The following is a 24,485-nucleotide window of genomic DNA, read 5'->3' on the forward strand; positions in this document are numbered from 1 at the left end:
TTCAAGAGACTTTCCTCTTCAAAGGTATCTTCTGATCTTGGTTACCAATACAGGTGTGAGAGCATAGTGCAAATAAAGGCAGCCAAAGAAAGCTTCCAAAAAGCATTTGTGCTTTGTTAGGGAGTTTCTGGGGGAAGCCACCCAGAGCATGGTGACCTGTAGAATTTATACAGTTGTCCTCACATGCACAAGGCAAGGAAATTGGAGGTCTTGGCAGTGTCTCTTGGCTTGAACTCAAGCCAGTTAAGTAGGTAAATAATAAAGCTTCACTGGTTCCTGGGAGCAGGTAAAAGAGGTGAGGAGATGTGGGTAGGAATAATGGAGATTTGATTTTATAACTTCATCCCAGAAGCAACAGGAAAGGGCAGCTGAGAGCTCCAGTCTAGACATAGGCAGACCAAATAGTAAATGTTAGGGAGCTTTATACAAATGCTCTTCATTTTTCTAATGAGTCAGATGAGGCTCAAATGATCTAAACTGTTGTCCTTTTTTCTGGAAGACTTTAGGAAGCAAGTGGGTCTCTACAAGGAGAAGCTGAAAGAGCAGAGACCCCACTCTCAGCTCACCAAGAGACATGAGCAATAAATAATAAGCATTACTTGTGCCATTGATGCCCATGGCTCTAGCCATTGGAGATTCCCAACAGCAAGGGAGGGGGAAAGAAACTGAATGGCAAGGGAGTCAGTCATATTTAAGTGAAGCCTCTCTGAGCATATTGGCAAATAAACCAGACACTGAGCTACTTTCCAGAGTCTTGGAAACCCTCTATTCTAAGCTCCCCCACAGCAATGGTCCAGATGCTAACCCTGAAATCAGTGAGAAATGCTTCCCTCCACCAACTGGCCCCTAGGATTTAGGGTACTGCTTCCCCCCCCCAACACACACACACATACCCCAAAGCATGGGGAAAGCCTATCAGAGCACTCAAAACTAGATACTGGGCTTATTACTTGACAAATGCTGGGTGGCTGAGGGGGGACAGGGTGTGTCTTAAGTCATTAAGGATAGCATGGTCAAGGAAGATTGTGTTGAAGGGAGTGCAGGCAATTGGAAAAAAGTTAATATGGAAAAGTTTTGTCTAAATTTCTGGTGAGCCCAGAGGCTGAGCTCTAAAATTGTTGTAGTCCTAGTACTGTTTGTAATTTCAGTTTTGTATCTCAAAGGATGGGCACAGGATAGAAGGTCTCATATTCGGGCTGTTGTGCCATGCCTGGTTCCTTGAAGGTTGGGATACCTGCCAGCTCTAACAGTGTGCTTTTTGTCACCCATTTTGAGAATTAGATGGTCTCAATGGATTCCCAAAGCTGTCACAATGGGATTGCATTCATTTGCATGTCCTTGCTGCCTCTCTTCTGACTAACTGGATCACAGAACCATGAGGAAAATCACTAGATCCTTTGCTTTATCTGCATCTTCTAAACAACGGGACTGAGGCCAAGCCTGAGTATTTGGGAATTAAATGAGATGCAGTTGAGCTGGCAGCAGAGGAAAGGGCATGGGGCCTGTGTCCTTGGAAGGTTCTGATTTCTTTCCCACATGAACTCCCCATGTGGACTTGAATAACTTTTTCTTTCTTCGTTTCTGTGTTAAGTTTTATAGATCACTCCTTTCTGTAGCTATTGTTCACTAATCTCCAACAACTTTTCAACTCTATATGGTGTGTAAATCACATATTGGGGGGCAGTCTTTTTTTTTTTTTATGCAATAAGCATGAACTCAAGATCAAGGTGTCTGGAGCATCCACAAGAAACATCTGGCAAAATTGAGGTTGTGCTTCACTAACCTGGCAGAAAAGAAGCAAAGTTTCTAAACCTATTGGCTGAACTCCCATATCACTTCCAAGCTGTCATGATCTGCCTATGAATCCAATGGGTCTACCAATTCCATACATTGGATTAAGGGGAATTGGGGAGAGACCCTAGAGAACACAGTCAAGTCTGAGGATTGAGATACCAGGTGCATCTTGTCTTTAAGAGACTCTTCTCATGCCTTAAAGAGAAAAGAGGAGAACATTTTGTGTCCTAATGCTAGGGATGACCCAGACACACCTGATGCCCTGTTTTGTGTTTATTGCCCTTCATGTTTTAGAGTCAGAAATCCTCAGCTCCCCCTCTAGCTACATTACTTCATGAGGGTCAAAGTCCAAGTCAGAAATCACACTCTTATTTTAGGAGGCCTAGAAGATAAAGAGTTTATAGCTTCTGCTCTATTGTCTCTGACAACATTCACCCTCCCTCCCTCTTTCCTGATGTTTTTCCCCACATCCCTACTTAATCCTGACTGGAAGGAGAGGAGATGGCAGGAATCCTGCTTGTTGTCCTTCTCCGAAGATCACTTTCTAACTCTTCACTCATTCAACCATCTTTGGGTTTGGCTTCCTATCATACATTCTTAGGCTTATCTCCCCACCATTTCATGAGGTGGGTGGGGCTGTGAGTGGAAGATGGTAGGAGACTCGGGGACCACTGGGCTTACCAGATCCATCACTCACCTTGTGCCTTTTTTTGGCTCAGCCCCAGAGTGGCCATCACATTAGGAATTCTGATCTGCTCATGAAAATGTTATGAAGTGCCAAAGCAATAGTACAGTGAGGAGAGTGCTTGCCTTGAATGTACCCTGAGCACAGACAGGAGCAGTTTCTTAGTGCAGAGCCAGGAGTAACCACTGATCATTGTGGGTTGTTCCCCTTCCTCAAAAATAGAACCAAGAGTGCTTGCTTCAGTAGCATATATACTAAAAGAAAAGAATCAAAAAAGAGGGGCCAGAGCAATAGCACAGCAGTAGGGCATTTGCCTTGGGCATGAGTGACCCATGGCGGATTCGCTACCCAGCATCCTATATGGTCCCTCAAGTCAGGAGCAATTTCTGAACGCCTAAGTTTTGTGGCTTTTCAATGAGCAGAGCAAGGAAATCATGTTTTCCTACAAAAAAGGAATATTAAGAGACCTGAGTGACAAGAATTAAGGAATTTGCCTTGCATGTAGCCAACCCCTGGTTCAAATCACAAGCAGCATAAAAGAAAGAAAGAAAAAGAAAGAAAGAAAGAACGAAAGAAAGAAAGAAAGAAAGAAAGGAAGGAAGGAAGGAAGGAAGGAAGGAAGGAAGGAAGGAAGGAAGGAAGGAAGGAAGGAAGGAAGGAAGGAGGGAGGGAGGGAGGGAGGGAGGGAGGGAGGGAGGAGGGAGGGCGGAGGGAGGGGAGGGGGAGGGGGAGGGAGGGAGAAGGAGGAAGGAAGGAAGGAAGGAAGGAAGGAAGGAAGGAAGGAAGGAAGGAAGGAAGGAAGGATGAGAGAAAGGAAGAAAGAGAGAGAAAGGAAGAAAGAGAGAGAAAGAGAGAAAGGAAGGAAGAAAGAAAGGAAGGAAGGAAGGAAGGAAGAAAGAAAGAAAGAAAGAAAGAAAAAAGAAAGAAGAAAGAAAGAAAGAAAGAAAAGAAAGAAAGAAGAAAGAAGAAAGAAAGAAAGAAAGAAAGAAGAAAGAAAGAAGAAAGAAAGAAAAAGAAAGAAGAAAGAAAGAAAGAAAGAAATAAAGAAAGAAAGAAAGAAAGAAAGAAAGAAAGAAAGAAAGAAGAAGAAAGAAAGAGAAAATGAAAGAAAGGAGGAAGGGAGGAAGGAAGGGAGGGAGAAAAGGAGGGAGGATGGAAGGAAGGAACGGAGGGAGGGAGGGAAGGAGGGAGGAAGGAAGGAAGGAAGGAAGGAAGGAAGGAAGGAAGGAAGGAAGGAAGGAAGGAAGGAAGGAAGGAAGGAAGGAAGGAAGAAACAGAGGGAGGGAGGGAGGGAGGGAGGAAGGAAGGAAGGAAGGAAGGAAAGGAAGGAAGGAGGGAGGGAGGAAGGAAGGAAGGAAGGAAGGAAGGAAGGAAGGAAGGAAGGAAGGGAGGAAGGAAGGAAGGAAGGGAGGAAGAAAGGGAGGGAAGGAGGGAGGGAGGGAAGGAGGGAGGGAAGGAAGGAAGGAAGGAAGGAAGGAAGGAAGGAAGGAAGGAAGGAAGGAAGGAAGGAAGGAAGGAAGGAAGGAAGGAAGGAAGGAAGGAAGGAAGGAAATTAATCCCATTGAAGTTTCCCATTCAAGTTTTTAGACTGCAGAGTTTTTAAGGTGTTTTTTGTTTTTGTTTTTGTTTTTTGTCTTACACTTATATCTCTTTTCTATTCCACTGAAACCCTTATTTTAAAAACCACATAAAATACACTTATGTATATTAATCTTTGTGTGTATATATGTGTGTGTTTGTTTATTTTGGGGCGCCACATCTGATGATGTTCATTGCCTATCCTTGGCTCTGCACATAGGAATTACTCTTGGTGGTACTTGGGAGACCATATGAGATTTGGGATCAAACAGCCTATCCACTGTACTATCATTCTGGCCCCAAGAATATCTTAATTCTTTTAATCTCTAAAAATCTGCACAGACAGTAGCTTCAAATAATGTGACCAAAAATAAAATTAAATGGTGCCATTTGGGGGCTTTAGACTTTGGTTTAAAGGTGTTTGTTAGTTTTATTTTGTTTCTTTCTTTTCTTTCTTCGGTCTTTGGAAAGTTTCTCATAGCAAATGGAGAGTCCAAATTCTGCATTTGAAACTCCTCTAAAGTAACCTGCTTTGGGGGTGGGCGTGCAGGGGTAATGCCGCTAAGGTGGGGATAATTTTCTTGGTCAGTTCTCACTGCTGAGGGCTCAGATTTTGTCATGATTACAGCGGTGTAAACGTTCCTGGTGCTATTCTACAAACTCTCTCTCAACTCTCTCTCTCTCTCTCTCTCTCTCTCTCTCTCTCTCTCTCTCTCTCTCTCTCTCTCTCAAACACACACACACTCTCTCTCTCTCCTGCCGAGTCCTGGGGTTCATGCATGTGCTGATGAGTGTGGAGACCCCCAAACTGAACCATAGTAATGTGGAGTAGGTGTGAAGGCCGACCAGAACCAGTACAGCGGGGAAGGCACTACCTTGAAACACATCTAAACATGGCTTCAGTCCCGGCACCCCACATGGTCTCCTGCGCCCCACCAGGAGTGATTCCTGAGCACAGAGCCAAGAGTAAGCACTGACCACTGTTAGGCATTGCCCTCCCAAAAAAATATAAATAAGGATAAGACACAGCACCCTTTCCACTTGCCACATATCTGGGGACCTCTACAGTCTCTTTAAGTTCCTACCTGAGAGATGGAGCGCAACAGAAGTCACATTGGAAATACAACACAAACTACACACAACCCGAAGCTTCCTGAAGGAGGTGTCCAATTCCCTCTTCCCCCCTTGGATTGCAATGACACGACATGGCATGGGTGGCCCGGCTGGTGGAAAGCAGAACAGCAGCGTGTATGTATGGTTCACTGTCACCTTCTTGGAGATGACACGAAAGAACGACTCCTTTGTAAGATGACTTTGAAGATCAAGTATTTTTGATTAGAGGCTTAGCAGGTGGATGTAGCTGTTGACAGCTGGTTTAGCCAAACCTGGTGGCCTTGCCTCACTCTGGTGCTGAGCCACATGGGTCCTTTGTCACTCACCCAGCACCGACAGCCCCGCTGCCCCTTCCCTGGACCCCCCCCCTCACCTCCCACCTCTATCTCAGCATACAAACCCTCTAGGCTGCAGACAGATCCCACCCCAGTGGCTTGAGGGTTGGCTCTAAGTCTGACCTTTAAAAAAAAAGAACAAATGTAAATTATTTAATATCCCAAAATCCAGGAAATTCCACATTGATAGCCAAACTCAACTATCTTGAAAAAGTAAGCAGCCAGCCCAGCACCCCGGGAATTGGAACTGACCACTTGTTTCTACCCAAGGAGCTGCGAGGAACCTCCATCCAGTTCTCTGGGGGAAGTCGGGAACTGGCCAGTAGGCTGTGAGCATCAGGGGAGCAAAGCCCAGCTGTGTGTTTCTAACTGTGAAGTCACAGTTTCTGGCCCAGACTCAAGCACACAGCAGAATCCTAATAAGTGTCATGAGGAATGAATGAAATAATCTGTGTCACCTCATATCACTTCCAACATCAATATTTTGGGGGGAGGTCACACCCGGCAGCGCTCAGAAATTTCTGGCTCTACGCTCAGAAATTGTTCCTGGCAGGCACGAGGGACCATATGGGATGCCAGGATTCGAACCACTGACCTTCTGCATGAAAGGCAAACGCCTTACCTCCATGCTATCTCTCCAGCCCTCCAACATCAATATTTTAGGGCTGGAGCAGCAGCACAGCAGAGAGGGTACTTGCCATGCACATGGCCAGCCCAGGTTCGATCCCTGGAACCCTGTAAGGTCCCCAGAGCCTGCCAAAAGTAACCCCTGAGCACTACCGGTGTGGCTCAAAAGCTAACATTAACATCTTGGGGCCAGAGCAATAGCACAGTGGTAGGGTGTTTGCCTTGTATGTGGCCAACCTGGGTTTGAGCCCCGGCACCCCATATGGTTCCCCCAAGCCAGGAGCGATTTCTGAACACATAGCCAAGAATCACCCCTGAGCATCACTGGGTGTGGCCCAAAAAAACAAAAACAAAAAAATCTTTCCAGGAACACTTGCCTTGCACACAGCTGACCCCGGGTTCAAACCCCAATCCCCTGTCTGGTCAGTCAGGAGTGATTTACGAGCATGGAACCAGAAGTGAGCCCTGTCAGACTCAAAAGTAAACAACCAACCAAATAAGCCATTGTCATGACCATGTTGATCTGGCCGAGAAGAGCAGTCTGGAGAAGAGCAGTCTCATAAATGCCCAAATTTGTGAGTGCTGCAACTGATACTAGAGCCACTTATGTGCCTGTGGGCTGCCCCCCAAATCTTCACTCAGCCATTGGATCTCCTTCCCTTTGCTCCAAAGAAAAGCAGAAAGCAAGAGACAAGGGCCGGAGCATTTCCCTTTCAGGACAGACCCGGGTTCGATTCCTGACATCCCATATGGTCCCCCAAGCCTGCCAAGAGTGATTTCTGAGCAAAGAGCCAGGATCAACCCCTCAACACCACCGTGTGACCCTAAAACAAACGAACAAACAAAAGAAACCAAGAGATAGAGCTGGAGGTAAGGTGCTTGCTTTGCAGGAAGTCAACCCATTTTGGCTATCTAGCACTGAATATGGTGCCCCTTAAGCACCCCCTGAGCTCAGGATATCAAGTACCTTGTGACTACTGCCAAACATGTCCCCCAAATCCCTCAAAAATGAGAAAGGTAGAAAGAGACAGGCCTCACTGAGGAGTAGGGAAGTCTGCAGAGGGGCCAGGAATGCTAAGTATGACATTTGGCACCTACTTCCAAAACATTATTCGCAGAGACCTTATCTCCCAGATAGGCGAGATCTATCTGTCCATCTGGTCTAGGTCTCTTGATTTGGGGAGGGAGGTGTTTCTTGTTTAGCTAAGCCCCTAGGGGAAAGATTGCAATGGAACTCTCTGTTTGGGGAAAAGGGTCCATGTGTCCTCTCCTGACTGCTAAGTGAGGAGGTAAAGATTTTATCATCGGGGAGGTCAGCCACCTTTATCAGGGGTCCCCCTTGGTGGCCCTGGAGGAAACCTCGAAGGCCTGTAAACCCAATATAAGGAGCAGCTGCCACAGACAGGACACACTCAGCTCAGACGGTCTTGAGTGTTGTCTTGAGATTTGCCGACACCATGAGGTGGCTTGGACTCCTCCTGCTGGTAGCCTTCTCAGAATGCTTAGTCAAGTGAGTATGGGCACAGGGCACCTCCTTCCTTTCTGGGCTTTCACCTCTTTCTGGCCTCTTCTCCTCCCTCTCCTGCAAGAGGGTCCAAGGAGCAGAAGGGTTGGGGAGGTACCACCGTTTCTTTTAATTTTTTCACCCCGCCCCAGTACCACCATTTCTGACACGTCTGTAAGTCCGGATCTTCATCGTAGAGCGGTGGGTGATGCGGTCACTAGTTAAAGGAACAAGTGTTAAAATTGGAGGTGGTGGGTGTTTAATTTATTTATGTATGGTTTGGGAGCCACATCCGGCGGTGCTCAGAACTTATGCCTGGCTCTGAGCTCAGGGATCACCCCTGGAGGTGCTTGGGAAGTAGTTGGGCTACTGGAGGATAAGCAAGTGCCCTATCCAATGTATTCTCTCTCTCTAACCTCTGAATTTCTAAAAAGCAAGCAAAGGGCCTTAATAAGATTTACTTTATTCCACTGCAAGATAGGTAGTTTTTTGCATGAGTCCACCCTCCAATATATGGGGAGGGGGTCACAGCTGGCAGTGAATAGGGGTTACTCCCACCAGCTCAGAATCAGGGGAGGGGGACTGGAAAGGGATGTTCCTGGCAGTGCTCAAGGAACCAAGAGGTGCTGGAGATAAAATCTAGGACTTTCCCAGGTAAAGCGCATGTCCTTCCAACCATCTCTGATCCAACTCCCAAGGGCTTAAAAAGGGTTTAGTCCCCAAAATCACCTGGGTAGCCTTGACATTTTAATGCAGGACTGTGTCCTTAGAGATGGTTCAGGGTTATGATTCTTGCCTTGAATAAGGTCATCCAGGTTTGATCCCACAACACCTCGAGTAACTCCCGAGTACAGAGTCAGAAATAATTCCTGAGCATCGCTGAGCTGGCATTTCCCCAACCCCATTTTTTTTATCCTTTTTTTTTTTTTTGCCACACCCAGTGACGCTCAGGGGTTACTCCTGGCTATGCGCTCAGAAATTGCTCCTGGCTTGGGGGACCATATGGGAAGCTGGGGATCAAAGGCAAACGCCCTACCGCTGTGCTATTGCTCCGGCCCCATCCCCAACCCCTTTTTGTCCCATAAATGTCATGGAGGGGGAGTTTGGTGCCCCCTGGCGGCCAGGTCCAGCTCAGTCACTTTCTCCAAGGCTGCTGAACTGAATCAAGAGGTCTGTGAGGGTCACAGATCTCCAGGGGAATTGTAGTAGGGAGCTGTTGCATCCGACACTGTGTGAGGCAGATCAGGACACAGCCTTCCTGGAGGGTTCCTGGGTCCTTGCTTGGAATAGCAGCTTCTGCATTCAAGTCTGTGGGGCTCCTGCTCCACACAGTGCTCAGTCCATCTGTCCATCTCCAGTGTGGGTTCTTTTTGGTTCCTTCACCCTCTTGGGTTCCAAGTTCACTGTCGGAACTCACCGTGCAACCCCAACTCCCAAACACTCTGCATTTTGGTCAGCAAGCTCCAGGCTGTTTCCTTCCCCATTCCTCTCAAGCCTGGGTCGGGTGACAACCATGGCCTCCAAGTCTCTGCCACTGACTTTGAGCATGACATCTCACCATCACACTCGAGATCTGCATCATTCCTTGGGGACCACAGGGAATGGGGCAGGTTTTTGTTGTTGTTGTTGTTTTGCTTTTTGGGGCCATACCTGGTGACGCTTAGTGGTTACTCCTGGTTATGTGCTCAGAAATCACTCCTGGCTTGGGGGGACCCTATGGGACACAGGGGGGTCGAACCATGGTCTGTCCTAGGTTAGCCTGTGCAAGACAAACACCCTACAGCTTGCACCATCACTCTGGCCCCTCATTGTGCCTTTTAATAAAGGGGGGAAACTGAGGCTTGGGAAGGTCTCCTAGGATTGGCCCATCAATCCCCACCAGGTGCTGTGTATCAGCCCACGTCTGCCTTCGTGACCTTCCCACTGGAGCCCAGACCTTTTGCAAAAGGGCCAGAATCAGCCCACTGGGCCTGGGTCCGAGGAAGGGAGCCCACACTGACCTGGCCATTCTCTATTTGTCCCCCTTTCCCTGCACACGCTGAAGAATTCCTTTGAGGAAGGTGCAGTCTATGCGGGAGAACCTGAGGGAGAAGAACCTGCTGCGGGATTACCTGGACAGGTACCAGAGGCCCTACATCCTGTCTGACAAATCCAGGAGCAGCCAGCTTCCAGGTTACCTGGACAGGGCCCGGAGACCCTACATCCTGTCTGACAGATCCAGGAGCAGCCAGCTTCCGGGTTACCTGGACAGGGCCCGGAGACCCTACATCCTGTCTGACAAATCCAGGAGCAGACAGCTTCCAGGTTACCCGGACAGGACCCGGAGACCCTACATCCTATCAGACAAGTCTAGCACCAGCAAGCTGCGGGATTACCTGGACAGGATCTGGAAGCCCTACATCCTGTCCGAACCATCCAGCACCAGCCAGGGCTCTGCAGTCCAGGGACACCTGCGGAACTACCTGGATGTGAGTATAGGGATGGAGCTCCACAGCGCCTCCTGGCTGCCAGCTCCACACAGGAGCAAAACCCAGACCACCTTGGGATGGGGGGGGGCAGGGGGGGAGGATCCTGGGCAGAACCCCATCAATACAGGGGGAAGGTATGGCCCGCCTGCCCTGCCCTCTTGGCCTATGGTCATTAAGTCCAGAGGGAAGATATGCACCAGTCTCTGTGCCAAGGATCCGTGCCTAGGGACTCAAAATGAGTCTTGGTATGTGAAGGAGTTAACTTTCTTTTTCTTTCTTTCCTTTCTTTCTCTCTTCTTCTTTCCTTTCTTTCTTTCTTTCTTTCTTTCTTTCTTTCTTTCTTTCTTTCTTTCTTTCTTTCTTTCTTTCTTTCTTTCTCTCTCTCTCTCTTTCTTTTTGTTTTGTTTTCTGTTTGGGGGCCATACCTGGCAATGCTCAGGGATTACTCCTGGCTCTGTACTCAGGGGAGTACTCTGGGAGACATATGGGATGCTGGGGACTGAACCTGTCATTCAAGGCAAATGTCCTTCCTGATGTGCTTTCACTCTGGTCCTAGCTCTTTTTTGTTTGTTTGTTTGTTTGTTTGTTTGTTTGAGGGCCACATCGGCTGGTTTTCAGGGGTTATTACTCCTGGCTCTATGCTCAGAAATTACCCCTGGCAGTGCTCAGAAGACCCTATGAGATGCTGGGATTGAATTGGCTAAATTGGCTAAAGCCTACATTGGCTTTGTGCAAGGCAAACTCCCTCCCTGCTGTGCTATCTGTGTTAGTTCTATGCTTTCTGTATTATGTTGATCATGAGTTGAATTGACTTAATGTGTGTGACCAAAAGACCAAGCTGACACAGTAAATCAATTCAGATAAATGAAGACAGAGGGAGTTTGACCCCCGCAGCCCCTAGAATAGGTCCTGTGAAAATGGTGTTGAGGGATTGAGGAGACAGTGCTCAAGCTGGCAATCAAGTGCTGCATTCGGGGTCCATACCCCCTAAACTGCCAGTGTGGCTCTTCCATACCATTCCCAGGAAAGGAGCTGAGTCCCCGTGCTTTGTGTTGCTCTGAAAAACTAGCACTGTGCTGCGGGGTGCTGATAAGGAAGGGTGTCCTTTCCTCTGGGAAAATGTTTAGTTCAGTCTGAAAAGCTGCGAGTAAATCATTCACAATAAGAGGACTGACTGTATGGCCTCCATAAGTACATGTTTTAATTTAAAGGAAGTGTCCCAGAAGGGCTACCTGGAGGAAGGACCATTTTGGCTGTGCCGTAAAGAATAGAAAGAACCCAGAGCGATAGTACAGCAGGGATGGGCGCTTTTGTTGCAACAATTGATTGGGATTCAATCCTCAGCACCCTATAGGATCCGCTGAGCTGTCCAAAAGTTATTCCTGAGCACAGAGTCAACCCTGAGCACTGCCAGATATGACCCCAAAACCCAAAAAAATCAACAAGAAGGGCCCAGAGAGATAGCACAGTGGCGTTTTCCTTGCAAGCAGCCGATCCAGGACCAAAGGTGGTTGGTTCGAATCCCGGTGTCCCATATGGTCCCCCCGTGCCTGCCAGGAGCTATTTCTGAGCAGACAGCCAGGAGTAACCCCTGAGCACCGCCGGGTGTGGCCCAAAAACCAAAACAAAAAAAAAAACAACAAAAAATAAGTTAAAAGTATGGAAAATATTTAGGGTGCAGCAGGGCAGACTGGAGCATTTATTCTAATGTGGGTAGGTGCCAGGATGTTTTGAGAAAGAGAGAAAGACAGGCCCTAAGAGGGACTCTGGGGAATGAGGGTCCCAGGCCATCAGATCTGCCCTGACCCCACCCACTTGCAGATGATCTACGTGGGCAACATCAGCATCGGGACACCCCCTCAGGAGTTCTCAATGGTGTTCGACACGGGCTCCACGGATACATGGGTGCCGTCCGTCTACTGCGCCAGCAGGGCCTGCTGTGAGTCTCAAGCGTGCCCACACCCCACATGCCCACCCCTTCCCTGCCAGGCCCCTCCCTGGCAGTCCTCCTCACCCACCTGTGTGTGTTCCACAGTGAAACACAGGATGTTCAGCCCCGACGAGTCCTCCACCTTCCACCCATCTGGGGAGATCATGGACGTGACCTACGGCACGGGATCCATGAACGGAATCGTTGGCTATGACACTGTAAACGTATGTGGAGACCCAGAACAAGGGGGCAAAGGGGCTGGAGCCTGGGACCCTGAGTCCAGCCAGACAGGCCGGCTGGGGCGCCTGAATCTCCCAGAATCCTCAGTCCTGAGGGAGGTGGAAGGGTGAGGGGGGCACATGTCCTTGCCCAGAATGGCCACCCCAGAGAGTGGGTGTTTGGGATGGAGAACCATGGCCCCTTTCAGCTGGGGCAAGAGCTGCTTGAGTTCTTACTCCAGGTTCTTGGGAGTCCTGAGAATCTAATGGCACCCCCCCCCCCGAATATCCAAACTCTCTCACATACACACATGCATATATACATGCACCCATACATGTAAACATATCTATACATGCACATGCAATGCAAGCACACAAGAGCCTATCCCAGGCAGGAATGGAGACCCCTGGTACCTGGTTTCTGCTTCTGTGGGAAGAGCCCAAGGGGAATGGCGGTGAATCCATCAACAGCCACCCTCCACCAGGACCCGGCTGGTCTCTGGGCCTTTGACCTCAGTAGGGACATTCAGGCTACCTCAGTGCATCAGTCCCATGTGACTCGTCTGCACTGTTGCTCCCCTGTCTTGCTGTGATGTCTCGAGAACACAGGTTTGGCAATGCAGGCCTGGCCTCTCCCTTTCTGGCTGCCCAGCCCGGCCCTGGCCCACTACAGGCCCCTCTTCTCCTGCAGATCTCCAACATCGTGATCCAGAACCAGGCATTTGGGCTGAGCGTGGAGGAACCCAGCGTCCACTTGGAGTTTGCCCGCTTCGATGGCATCCTGGGCCTGGCCTACCCCAACCTTGGCACCCCGGGGATCGTCCCCATCTTTGACAACATGTGGGAGCAGGGTCACATTTCTGAGAACATCTTTGCCTTCTACTTGAGCAGGTAAGGCTGGGTCAGTCTTTGCTCCCACTCTCACGTCACATGGGCCCATGTGCTTGCAAAAACATCCATTCACAAGTTTCCTGAGAGACCATCTAGCCTCCACAAACTATTTGGAAGCCAACATCTGTTTTTGTAAACAAAACTTTATTAGGACGCAACTATGCTCATACATTTACATAGTAGAGCCCCCCAGACAACCCTTTTGCAAAAGCTGTTTTCTGCCCCCACCCTTTATGTTTAACTTCCTTGCTTGACAGATGGAGAAACTGAGGCTCAGAGAGTCAATACTGGGAGGGGCAGAGTTTGAACTCAGGGGGCTTTCCCCTTTGTGGGTGGCCCAGCATTTAAGAGTCTCCAGTCACTATGGCTGAAGCCCTCTAACTATTGAGGATCTGCAGACAGGGGAATCCCAGAGGGACCCTGTTAACAGATTGGGTCTCCCCACTAGAGGCCGTCCCCTTCGAGTAGACTATGGCTGAGGTTGGAGCCGAGTCCAAATCACAGGCCAATAACATGAGCACAGCATCTTAGGGAGACAAGCCTGAGCCAAAAAAAAAAAAGGGTCACCCATAGATATTGTAGGGCAGCTCCTATGTACCAGAAAACAAGGCTACCCTGGGCCTTGTTCTAGGGGTAGGGAGCAGAAACCATTGGCAGGAAGTGAGGCAGGGATGAGGCTTGCCCCTAGGAGCAGGCTGGGGAGGAAAGGGGTTGAGTGGATGCAGGAGGGAGTCTTCGTCTGCTGGAAGAAGAGGGACTGGAACTGGCTGATGGAGCCCATGGGGTAACAGGGAGGGATTCCTCTGTCTGAGAGGGGTTCAATCTCTCTGAGACCCAATAGGCAGGCAGCTGTGTGATAAGTAAAGGGCTGGAAGAAGTTAAGAAAAGTCAGACAGGCCCAAACAGGGCTTGACCCATCCTGGGTGGCCCTGAATATTCTGGCAAACCCAGAGGACCATCCAGCCCCGACCTTAGCATCCCTACTCCTCAGTCAGGTGGCCCAACCTGGGCAGATAGCCAGGCCTGTTTCCGCTTCTGAAAAGCTGAGCAGGACCACATCATGCCCCTGTTTTTCTCCCCACAATGAACTTTTCCTCTCTGCCCCCTCCCTCAGCAAAGACCCAGAGGGAAGCGTGGTGATGTTTGGTGGGGTAGACCCCTCCTACTATGTCGGGGAGCTCAAATGGGTGCCGGTGACCAGACCAGGATACTGGCAGCTGACTCTGGACAGGTGAGTCTTTGATACTGGGGAACTGAGGTGGGTCAGGCTCCCAAATCAAGCCTTCATACATAGGCTCAAGTACACAGACACTTATCCATGAATATTTTTGGGATTTGGAGACCATACCAGCAGAGCTCAGGAGTTCCTCATGACTCTGCACTCAGGGATCACTCCTGGTAGGGCTTAGGGGACCAGAAGGGTGTGGGGAATTGAATTTGGGTCAACCATGTGGAAAGCAAGAGCCCTGGTCAGAGATTGGGGTCAGGAGGGGCTGACCAGCTGGTGCAAAGGCCCAGGGGCTCCAAAATGCTGCATCTTTCAAATCTGAATATAAGTCAGGTCTATGGGGCCAAAGAGATAAGACAGCAATAAGGTGTTTGCCTTGCAAGCAGCCTATCCAGGAGAGATGGTAGTTCGAATCTCAGTATCCCATATGGTCCCCCAAGCCTGCTAGGAGCAATTTCTGATTATACAAATTGAGTAACCCCTGAGAGCCTCCAGGTGTGACCCCCCCCCAACAAAAAAGTCAGTTCTGTGCCACCAACACAAAAGGACTGAGGCTAGAGGTGGGGCAAAAGCTACAAGATCTGTTCTAGAGACTTCCAAGGAGGAGGCCAGGGAAGGCTATGGAGGGTCAGACCCGAGGTGTGTCCCCCCCCCCTTCCTGCAGCATCTCCATGAACGGGAAGATCATTGCTTGCTCAGAAGGCTGCCAGGCCATGTTGGACACCGGGACCTCATTGGTGATCGGCCCCCAAAATGACATCCTCTCCATCCAGAGGCTCATTGGCGCCTGGCACTTATTCGGCGGCGAGGTAAAGGGTCATGGCCGGGGCCACTAGGGGACCCCCACATGAAAGCCCCCCTGCATGGAGCCTCACCACTCCCTTGTTCTCTCACAGTACGTGACCAGCTGCCAAGCCAGGAACACCCTGCCTGACATTGTCTTCACCATCAACGGGGTCAAGTACCCGGTGCCAGCCAGTGCCTACATCCGACAGGTGAGGACCAAGCCTAGGCCTGGTTGCAGGCAGGGCCTGCAACTGGGGACTTGCCCTGGCAGCCTTCGGGGGAAGAGTGACCCCTGGAGGCCAAGTGGTGCCATGATAGGCACCATCTGACACCTACCTCACCAGTGATTCTTTTAGGCTGGGCCAGGGACCCCGTAAAACAATCCTCCAAATGCCAAAGAGCCATTCTGCTCAACTTAGCAGATGCAACCCCTCTGTATCCACTCGGGGCAAGGCGTAAGGAGAGGGGGAACTATGAACCTCATTTCTCAAGGAGCCTCTGGTCAGCAAGCTGGGATGGGGAAGTTTAGAAAGACATCTGGGGGCAGGGGATAGAGCAATAGCACAGCTGTAGGGTGTTTGCCTTGCACATAGCCGATCTTGGTTTGATTCCCTGCATTCTATAGGGTCCCCAGAGCCTGCCAGGAGTGATTTCTGAGCACAGAACCAAGAGTAACCCTTGAGTGCCACTGGGTGTGACCCATAAACCAGCTACAGGGGGGCATTATTTCAGACCTCAGGGGGAGTCCTGGCAGGACTTCTGGGGGCCCTGTGTTGTAGTTTCCTTCCAAAATTTAGAAACTGCTTGGGGTGAGAACTTTTGTGTCCCCCTCACCTTCAGCAACCACCTCCCAGTCCCCAGTCCCTATCTGTGAAAGGGGTCACCCAACCCACTCCTTTGAGTAAGTTCCAGGAAATGTCTGGGCACCAAGAAGATTCTCTGTAAAAGAGAGAATTGAATTTTTGTTTTGTTCTGTTTGGGGTGCTTTGTATGGGGTGCTTTGTTTTGGCGGTGCTCAAGGGCACTCAGGGGTACCACCTGGCTCTGAGCTCAGGAATTACTCCTGCCAGTGCTCAGGGGACCATGTGGGATGCCGGGCATTGAGCCCAGGTCCTTTGCATGCAAAGCAAATGCCCTATCTGCTGTACTATCACTCCTGCCCTCTCTCCCATGCTTTATTTTTTAAAAAGGGGTCTTTCACTTGGTGCTCAGGCATGACTCCTGGCTCTGCACTCAGGAGTCACTCCTGCTAATGCTTGGGAGAGCCTATGGGATGCCGGGATCAAACCTAAGTCAGCACCTGCAAGACAAACGTCCTATCTGCTGTGCTATATCCCTCCAGCCCCAAGAAAAAATATATACTTTTGAATCCTCCTGGAAACAGGAGGAAGTGCTCCAGGGAGCTACACCCAGGGTAGAAGGACCACTATTGAATGCTGGAGAACACTGGACACTGAACACTGGGGAAATGGGGCCCAACCCAGACTGGAATAGCTAAGCAGGGAGGCTTGTAGATAGCAGAAGGCAGAGTTGGATTTTAAGAGAATGCATGGTGCAGGTTCCCCAAAGCCAAAAGAGGGCGCTCATATGAATGTAGTTTCCACTCCCCACCTGTATAGGGGCGCCCCTTTCTGGGTGCTGAAGGACTGGCAGTGCTGTTTTGGGTGGGTGCCCTCTGGGGTGCAGGGAGGGAGCTGGCTGAGCAGCTGGGCTGAGTGCTGTCTGCTTCCTTCTCCCCAGCAAACAACATGGAGCCCGTGCTACAGCAACTTCGTAAGAGCAAACAATTGGGGTGGACCCAGTCTCTGGATTCTGGGAGATGTCTTCCTGCGTCTCTACTTCTCGGTTTACGACCGTGGCAATAATAGAATTGGCCTGGCCCCTGCCATGGGGAGTCCAGTGAGGACTGAGCCAATGGCGACCAAGGCTTCACCAACTGTGATTGTCAACACGTTTGCGGAGACTAGCACTGAATCATCAGAGACTGTCCCCACTGCTCATGCTTCCACCACCTCAAAAAGCAACCACAAGAATACCCAGGGGACCTCAAAACAGGCACCACCCTCCATGCCCAGAGAGTTTCCCTTGAACTACACCCCCCAGAGCACAGTTTCCCCTGTGAAACCTCAGGACGCATGAATAGGGCCTACCTGACCGTCCTTGACAGACCTTGGAGATTGTCGAGATACAGAAACCTCAATCAACTGGTACCCAAATTCCCATGAAAACAAGAATTGTGCCAGCCATGAGCACCAGGACAGTGGCTGAAAGGACATCCCAGAGCAAGCACAAAAACTGTTTCAGGGCAGGATGCTAGAGAGAGGAGGGCACTTACCTTGCACGCGGCTGACCTGGGTTCCATCTGAAACATCCCATATGGTCCCCGGAACCCTCCTGGAGTGATCCTTGAGCACAGAGCCAAGAGTAAACCCTGAGCATTACTGGATGTGACTCCAAAACAAAAATACAAAGAAAAATGGGGGGGGGGGAGAGCCCTCTTTAATGTCTTGATTATAATAAATAAGTAATTAACTTTACCTTACCAATGATGTCTTCTGTGGTTGGACAAGAAGGGTAGGGATGGGAGGTGACAACTGTTCTGCAGGGGATTTCTTGCCAGGAGTGGGGTTGAAAGCTCCCTAAAATGAAATAATCAGCACAACAAGCAAGTCCACTTTATCAAAACCACTGGGACTGGACTTAACACTTATAAGTATGAAAGCAGGGGCCAGAGAGATGGCACAGTGGTAGGGCATTTACCTTGCACATGGCTGACTCAGGATAAACCCGGGTTTGATTCCCAGCATCCCATATGGTCCCCCGAACCTGCCGGAAGCAATTTCTGAGCACAGACCCAGGAGTAACCCCTGAGCACTACCAGGTGTGGCCTCCCCAAAATATTAAATTAAATTAAATTAAAAATAAAATACATTTAGATAAAAAAAAATGTAGAAGGTGTTTGTCTTGCATCCTGCTGTGTTATTCACAACCCTGCTGGAAAAGCCCAGCACCATCTGTGGTCCCCTGAGCATCACTAAAAGTCACTCATGACCACAGAGCCTAGAGCATTGCTGGCTGTGACCCCCAAACCCAAATAAAACAAAAACAATCACAACAACAGCAACAACCCTGCTGAACTTGGGCCAGGAAGATGAGTCAAGAGGCTGAGCACATATGCTTTGCATGTTGGAGGTCTGAGTTTAAGCCCTGGTATTACATGGTCCCCTGAACACCACGAAGAGCTGCCCTCCCAGCATGGAGGCAGGAATAACCCCCGAAGCACTGACAAATGCATCTCAGTCCCCAAGAAAACAGGACTAGACAGGATTAAGTGAATCAATTGAAAATCCTGATACTCTTCATGAGCTGAAAATAAGAACCAGTGATTCTAAACAGGAGGCAGCACAATTTTCTTCTCTTTTTTTCTTAGATTTCTTTGGAGGTTCCTTTTAAGATGAGGGGGAACCACTCACTGTTCTGAAAAAGACAGAAGCTTCCAACAGAGAGAGGACCCCATACTTGCTAGAGAAAATGAGTTCTTTGAGGAAAAGCATTTTCCAAGACAGAAGGGCAGAGGCTGCCATCTAGTGGCACAGAGTAGGTATTACTAGACACTCCACCTGCATGATGTCCATCAGCACAGTGCAGTGTCGCCTCTATGGAATACAGAAAAGAGACTCCTTTCTTTTTCTTTTTTATTTTATTTTATTTTATTTTATGGTCCACACCTGGTGACGATCAGGGGTTCCTCCTGACTGTGTGCTCAGAAATCGCTCCTGGCTTGGGGGACCATATGAGATGCCGGGGGATAGAACCACGGTTCATCCTAGGCTAGCTTGGGCAAGACAGATCCTTACCACTTATACCACCATTCCATCCCCTTTTTATTTTATTTTAAATATGGAATTTTTCACGAATTTTCACGTCATCCTTGAGCAGAATGATCCTTGTATCATTCCAATTTTAGCATATGTCCCAATTTTAATGCTGCCGACATGAGCATAAGATTCTTTTCTTTTTTTTTTTTTTTTTTGGTTTTTGGTTTTTGGGCCACAGCCGGCAGTGTTCAGGGGTTACTCCTGGCTATCTGCTCAGAAATAGCTCCTGGCAGGCACGGGGGACCATATGGGATGCCAGGATTCGAACCAACCACCTTAGGTCCTGGGTCGGCTGCTTGCAAGGCAAACGCCGCTGTGATATCTTTCCGGCACCAAGATTCTTTTCTTAAGTAAGAGGAAATTCCATATGGACATTCCATCCGAGTCTGCAGTTTCATTCCTATTTGTCCTAAGGATGAAAAGAAACCCTATTAGAAATCCTAATTAGAAAAGATGTTTGCAGGGCCGGGTGATAAAAGAAAAAAGAAAAGATGTTTGCACTTCTATGTTTACAGTATTACTCACAATCGTCAAGTTATAAATTCAACCTAAATGCCTACTGACAGGTGGATAAGGAAGCTGCAGTAACTGGGTCAGAGAGAGAGAGAGAGAGAGAGAGAGAGAGAGAGAGAGAGAGAGAGAGAGAGAGAGAGAGAAGAAAGAGAGAGTTTGTGGTGTAGTAACAGGGTTAGAGAGACAGAGAGAAAAAAGAGAGAGAAAGAGACAGAGAGTCTGTGGGCTAGTAACAGGGTAAGAGAGAGCAAAAGAGAGAGAGGCTCAGGCTGATAATGATGAAATATATTGTGAAGGTGTGAATCCAGCGGAAGTTCACACAGAAGATTGTTGTACTATTCTTGCCATCTTACTGCAGGAATATTTTCTAATAAAAGGATTGCAAGTTTTCCAGTTTCCTGAAGGGTTCCTTTAACAAGGCCAGGCCCTAGGAAGAGCCTCTCCTTTCCCATCAGGTCCCAGGCTCTGCACCAAAGGATCGACAATGGGGCACTACTAGTGGGGTCCTGCAGCCTTGCCCCCACCTCAGGCTAAGTCCAGGAGAGCCTCAGGTGCAGCTGCCCTTCGCCAGAGATGCTGGGTGTCCCAATAATGCCATCCATCTGGGCCACAGGGCCAGGACGAGGGTGTTAAATACACGTTGGCCGTGGGGAAGCTCCTCCCCTACAACAAACATGGTCACATCACAGGTCACAACCTGGGACAAGGGCATGACCGAAAGGGAAGGGGTGAGATGGCATCAGATGTGGCATCAGAGGGAAGGGCAGAGGGGTAGGCATGGTACCAGGGTGAGGTGTCCAGAGACACAGAAGCCCAGAGGAGCCCAGCCGATCAGTGGTCCCCAGGACTCTGTCCCCAAGGTTAGTTTACCCCAGGCCACCAGCATCTGTAAGTCCAGCAACAGGGTCAGCTCCAGGAAGGTCCAGGTAGGGGCAGGGGTCTCTGTAAGCCCCTTTCTCTGCTGTGAGATTTCAGGCCAAATGCCTGTTCCGCTCCAGTGCCCTGGAATTTTCCAGGCCCCAGTTACTATCTCCACCCTCGCCAGCCCACCCCCATATCCCACTGCTTCTGGTTAACCCTTGCTCAGCCACCTGCTCTGAGCCTCCCCCCAAGTCCTTCTGTATTTTCCCATTACCTCAGCAAGAATCAGATTTTGTCCTGAAGGAAGAGGTGAGTGGAGGCTGCAGGTCCTGCCTCCTCCCTCCAGGACACCCTACAAACATGGTCCCCCTCCCTAAGGCAGCACCTCTTTTCTGTACCCTGAATTTCCTGAATTGAGAGACCCAGAGTGGAGGTTCTTGGGGCCCAGATGATTCTTTCTTCCCACTCTCCTGGATCCTGAAAATAAGTAGATTCAACTGTAGGGTACCTATTCCAAGACCCCTCCCAGGAATGGGCCGGGTCTCAGATAGGTACCCTACAAAAATAAGTAGATTCAACAATTCCTAGGAACATTGATTTAATCATCAATTTATCCAACCATCCATTCACCAATCACCCATTATTCATCCATTCATTCATCCATCCACTCATCATCCATCTATCTGTCTGCCTGTTTACCCATCTGTTCATCATTTTGTTTGTTTGGTTTTGGGTCACACCCAGCAGCACTTAGGGGTAACTCCTGGCTCCACACTCAGAAATCGCTCCTGGCAGGCATGGGGGACCATATGGGATGCCGGAGCCCCTGGATTGGCTGCATGTAAAGCAAACGCTCTACCACTATGCTATCTCTCTAGCTCATCATTTGCCCACCTATCAGTCTATTCATCCACTCACCTATTCTTCCAATAATTCACTATCAACCCATCCATCCTGTCACCATTCATCCATCTATTCTCCCATACTTCCATTCTCTCATTCAATTCATGTTCATCCCTCATCTGTTCATCATCTATACGGACTATCTCTTGACATAGATGGAAACCAGCTCTCATAGCTCCCCTGGAGTCAGGTCCACCTCACTCACCAACAACTTCATGTACCCAAGCAATGCTACATCCCCCCCCCATGGTCTTCATCCTTCTAGCATGGGTCTTTAACTGCTTTTCTGTAATGGCATTGCAAGCATGACAGACTTTACTCCAAGTTTTTCTTTTCTAAAAACTTAATTATGGGAGTGAAGTAAATAGCTCAAAGTAATGGAGCTCATGATTGGCCTCTTCCAGGCTTTCGTTTGTAACCAGCACTGCATGGAGCCCAAGTGCCAACAAGTATGGCCCTAGTGGCCCCTAGAATTTTTTGGCTTGAGCAGCGCAACATTGCTGGGTTCAGAACAATCTGACAGACTGATCCAGCTGGGCTGACACTAATCAAAAGTGGCCTCCAGTTCCCCAAGTATTGTTGGAGAGATCTTCCAAAATGAAGTCACTGATATAGACACCTACAAAGTAATAAAGAAGTGAGATAGTACAGCAGGTAACCAACATAGGTTCAATCCTCAGCATCCCATATAATCCCCCAAGCACCACCAGGAGTGATTCCTGAGCACCAAGCCAAGAGTATACCCTGAGCACTACTCTCAAATTTTCATTCACCTATTAATATCCCATGATGAGGGGTCGGAGTGATAAAACAGGAAGTAGAGCTCTCCCTTCCATCACCAGCCCAGGTTTGATCCTCAGCATCCCATATGGTCTCCCCAGCCTTGCCAGGAGACCTGAGCACAGAAGTGACCCCTGAAAGCTGCGGTATAGCCCCCAAACAAACAAAAGCCAACGGATGAGCATTGTTCATTTTTAAAAGTCACCTAGGTCTTTGGTGAAACTTGGCAGGTCTGGGCTAGGACATGGGGCTCAGTTCCCCAGAGTGGCAGTTGCCCCCATGCCAGGGGTGAGACCTTGATTGAAAGTACCCAGGGAACCGGCCGTCCCAGGCCTATCAGTGTGGCTTGATAAAGCTTATCATTGTGCCTAATGCTTCTGGCCGTCTTGTCTTGCGGGTTTCTTTGGGGTTCATGCCATGGCGTAATTTACTATGTTCTTGGAAATTTTCTGTACACCTGTGTCCTTGGCAGGGGGTGCCCTGCATTCACCAGGCCACTCAGTGCCCCTCAAAGCCCAGTGCCAGGCAGGGCTAATGGCAAGGTAAACGTTGTTGTCTAATCTCCCTGCCAGGCACGTCTGGCACAATGAGATTGCGTGGCAGTTCCCGCTGTGCCCTGGCAGTCAGCCCTTGGGCACTGGGGCAGGTGACATGGCGATCCCGGAAGCCCCCTGCCCTCCCCGGAACTCCCCCTGCTGAGCCGGTCAGCTTCCCAGAGGGTCCTGATGAAAGCTGAGGTCTTGGCAGAGTGTCCATTCTCCACTCTCAAGATGAAGAGAAACCTAGTGGAGCTGGCTCACGCCATGTGCAGAACCTTCTGTGTGAGCCAGTTTTAGCCCCTCCTGGATCAGCACTTAAATGCCCCTCCCTGGGATCACCTCTGGGCACTGAGGATGAGGAGGAAAATGACCGTTTAGAGCAGGGGTCCTCAAGCTTTTTAAACAGGGAGCCAGTTCATTGTCCCTCAGACCATTGGAGAGCCAGACTATAGTTTAATAAAAACCTGTGAACAATAGTGGACTGTGGGCCATCGTTTGAGGATCCTGCCCAACACTAAAAGGAGGAGTCCAGAGACAGAGAGGATGAGGGGAGTTGGAGAGTGCAGACAAACATATCGCATGTGAGCACTGCAGGGCCAGGATGAGTCAACTGCTAAGCAGGACAGACAGCAGCCGCAGCAGCAAAACCACCAGGTGGCCCAGATAAATGTCCTTGGCTGACCGCATGTGGCCTGTAAGCCCTAGTTTGGGGATTCCTACTTTAGAGCAAATGTCTCTAAGTAATCAGAAATGCATGAAGTGGGGGGCCTAAAATGATAGTACAATAGGTAGGGTGTTTGCCTTGCACACGAACAACCGGGTTAGATCTTCAGCATCTTATAGGATCCCCTAAGGAGTTCCAGGAGTAAGGAGTGAGCATAGAACCAGGAGAAAGCCCTGAGCATAGCCAGGTGTGGCCTCAAAAGAAGACCAAAACCATTAAAAATAGAAATACATGAAAGGGGGCAGCAAAATGGCATATGGTCCCCCAAACCTGTCAAGAATAACCCTGAGCATTGCCAGGTGTGAGGAAGAAAAGAGAAAGAAAGAAAGAAAGAAAGAAAGAAAGAAAGAAAGAAAGAAAGAAGAAGAAGAGAAAGAAAGAAAGAAAGAATAAGAAAGAAAGAAAGAAAGAAAGAAAGAAAGAAAGAAAGAAGAAAGAAAGAAAGAAAGAAGAAGAAAGAAAAGAAAGAAAGAAAGAAGAGAGAGAGAGAGAGATGAGAGAGAGAGAGAGAGGGAGGGAGGGGAGGGAGGGAGGGAGGGAGGGAGGGAGGGAGGGAGGGAGGAAGGAAGGAAGGAAGGAAGGAAGGAAGGAAGGAAGGAAGGAAGGAAGGAAGGAAGGAAGGAAGGAAGGAAGGAAGGAAGGAAGGAAGGAAGGAAGGAAGGAAGGAAGGAAGGGAGGAAGCAAGCAAAGACTTAAGAGACACGAGGAAAAGGACACCCCATTGGGAAGGGATTCTCAGGGTGCTGTCGAACACAAAATAAAATCAAGCAAATCAGGGTGGAAGTAACAGCACAGCAGTGAGGCTTTTGCCTTGCACGCAGCTGACCCAGGACAGACAGTGGTTCCATCGCCTGGTGTCCCATATGGTCCCCTATGCCAGGAGCAATTTCTGAGTGCATAGCCAGGAGTAACCTCTGGCTAAAAGTGGCCTAAAGGGGGAAATAAGAGCAAGAAAATTCCCATTGATTATCTTGCAGTATCTGTGAATCAGAACCAGGCTCAGTTTTCCTGAGTCCAGTTTTTATTGTTTTCATTTGGTCTGAGGTCACACCAGGCATGCTCAGGAACCACTCCTGGTGGTACTCTGGGGACCATATGGATGCCCAAGGTTAAACCCAGGTTGGCCACGT

At 49.2% G+C, this 24,485-nt stretch overlaps 1 protein-coding gene across 1 annotated transcript; it reads left to right on the top strand.

Moving 5' to 3' along the window:
• The first annotated feature begins 7,589 nt into the window (after positions 1 to 7,589).
• Positions 7,590 to 22,928, top strand: LOC126018765 (pepsin A-5-like). The gene is made up of 12 exons (XM_049780860.1): positions 7,590 to 7,642; positions 9,681 to 9,808; positions 10,076 to 10,104; positions 11,926 to 12,043; positions 12,140 to 12,258; positions 12,944 to 13,143; positions 14,258 to 14,374; positions 15,036 to 15,180; positions 15,268 to 15,377; positions 16,912 to 17,056; positions 20,524 to 20,718; positions 22,809 to 22,928. The coding sequence occupies exons 1-12, from the start codon at positions 7,590 to 7,592 to the stop codon at positions 22,926 to 22,928; spliced, it is 1,479 nt and encodes a 492-aa protein (XP_049636817.1).
• Positions 22,929 to 24,485: the final 1,557 nt, after the last annotated feature.

The sequence above is a fragment of the Suncus etruscus genome, chromosome 9 (assembly GCF_024139225.1).
Source record: "Suncus etruscus isolate mSunEtr1 chromosome 9, mSunEtr1.pri.cur, whole genome shotgun sequence".
Taxonomy (NCBI): domain Eukaryota; kingdom Metazoa; phylum Chordata; class Mammalia; order Eulipotyphla; family Soricidae; genus Suncus; species Suncus etruscus.

Excerpts from the sequence above, each read along its gene's own strand:
- LOC126018765 (XM_049780860.1), top strand. The coding sequence starts at position 7,590 with ATGAGGTGGCTTGGACTCCTCCTGCTGGTAGCCTTCTCAGAATGCTTA. Across the intron at positions 12,044-12,139 it reads CTGCGCCAGCAGGGCCTGCT|TGAAACACAGGATGTTCAGC; the intron begins GTGAGTCTCAAG and ends TGTGTTCCACAG. Across the intron at positions 14,375-15,035 it reads TGGCAGCTGACTCTGGACAG|CATCTCCATGAACGGGAAGA; the intron begins GTGAGTCTTTGA and ends CCCTTCCTGCAG.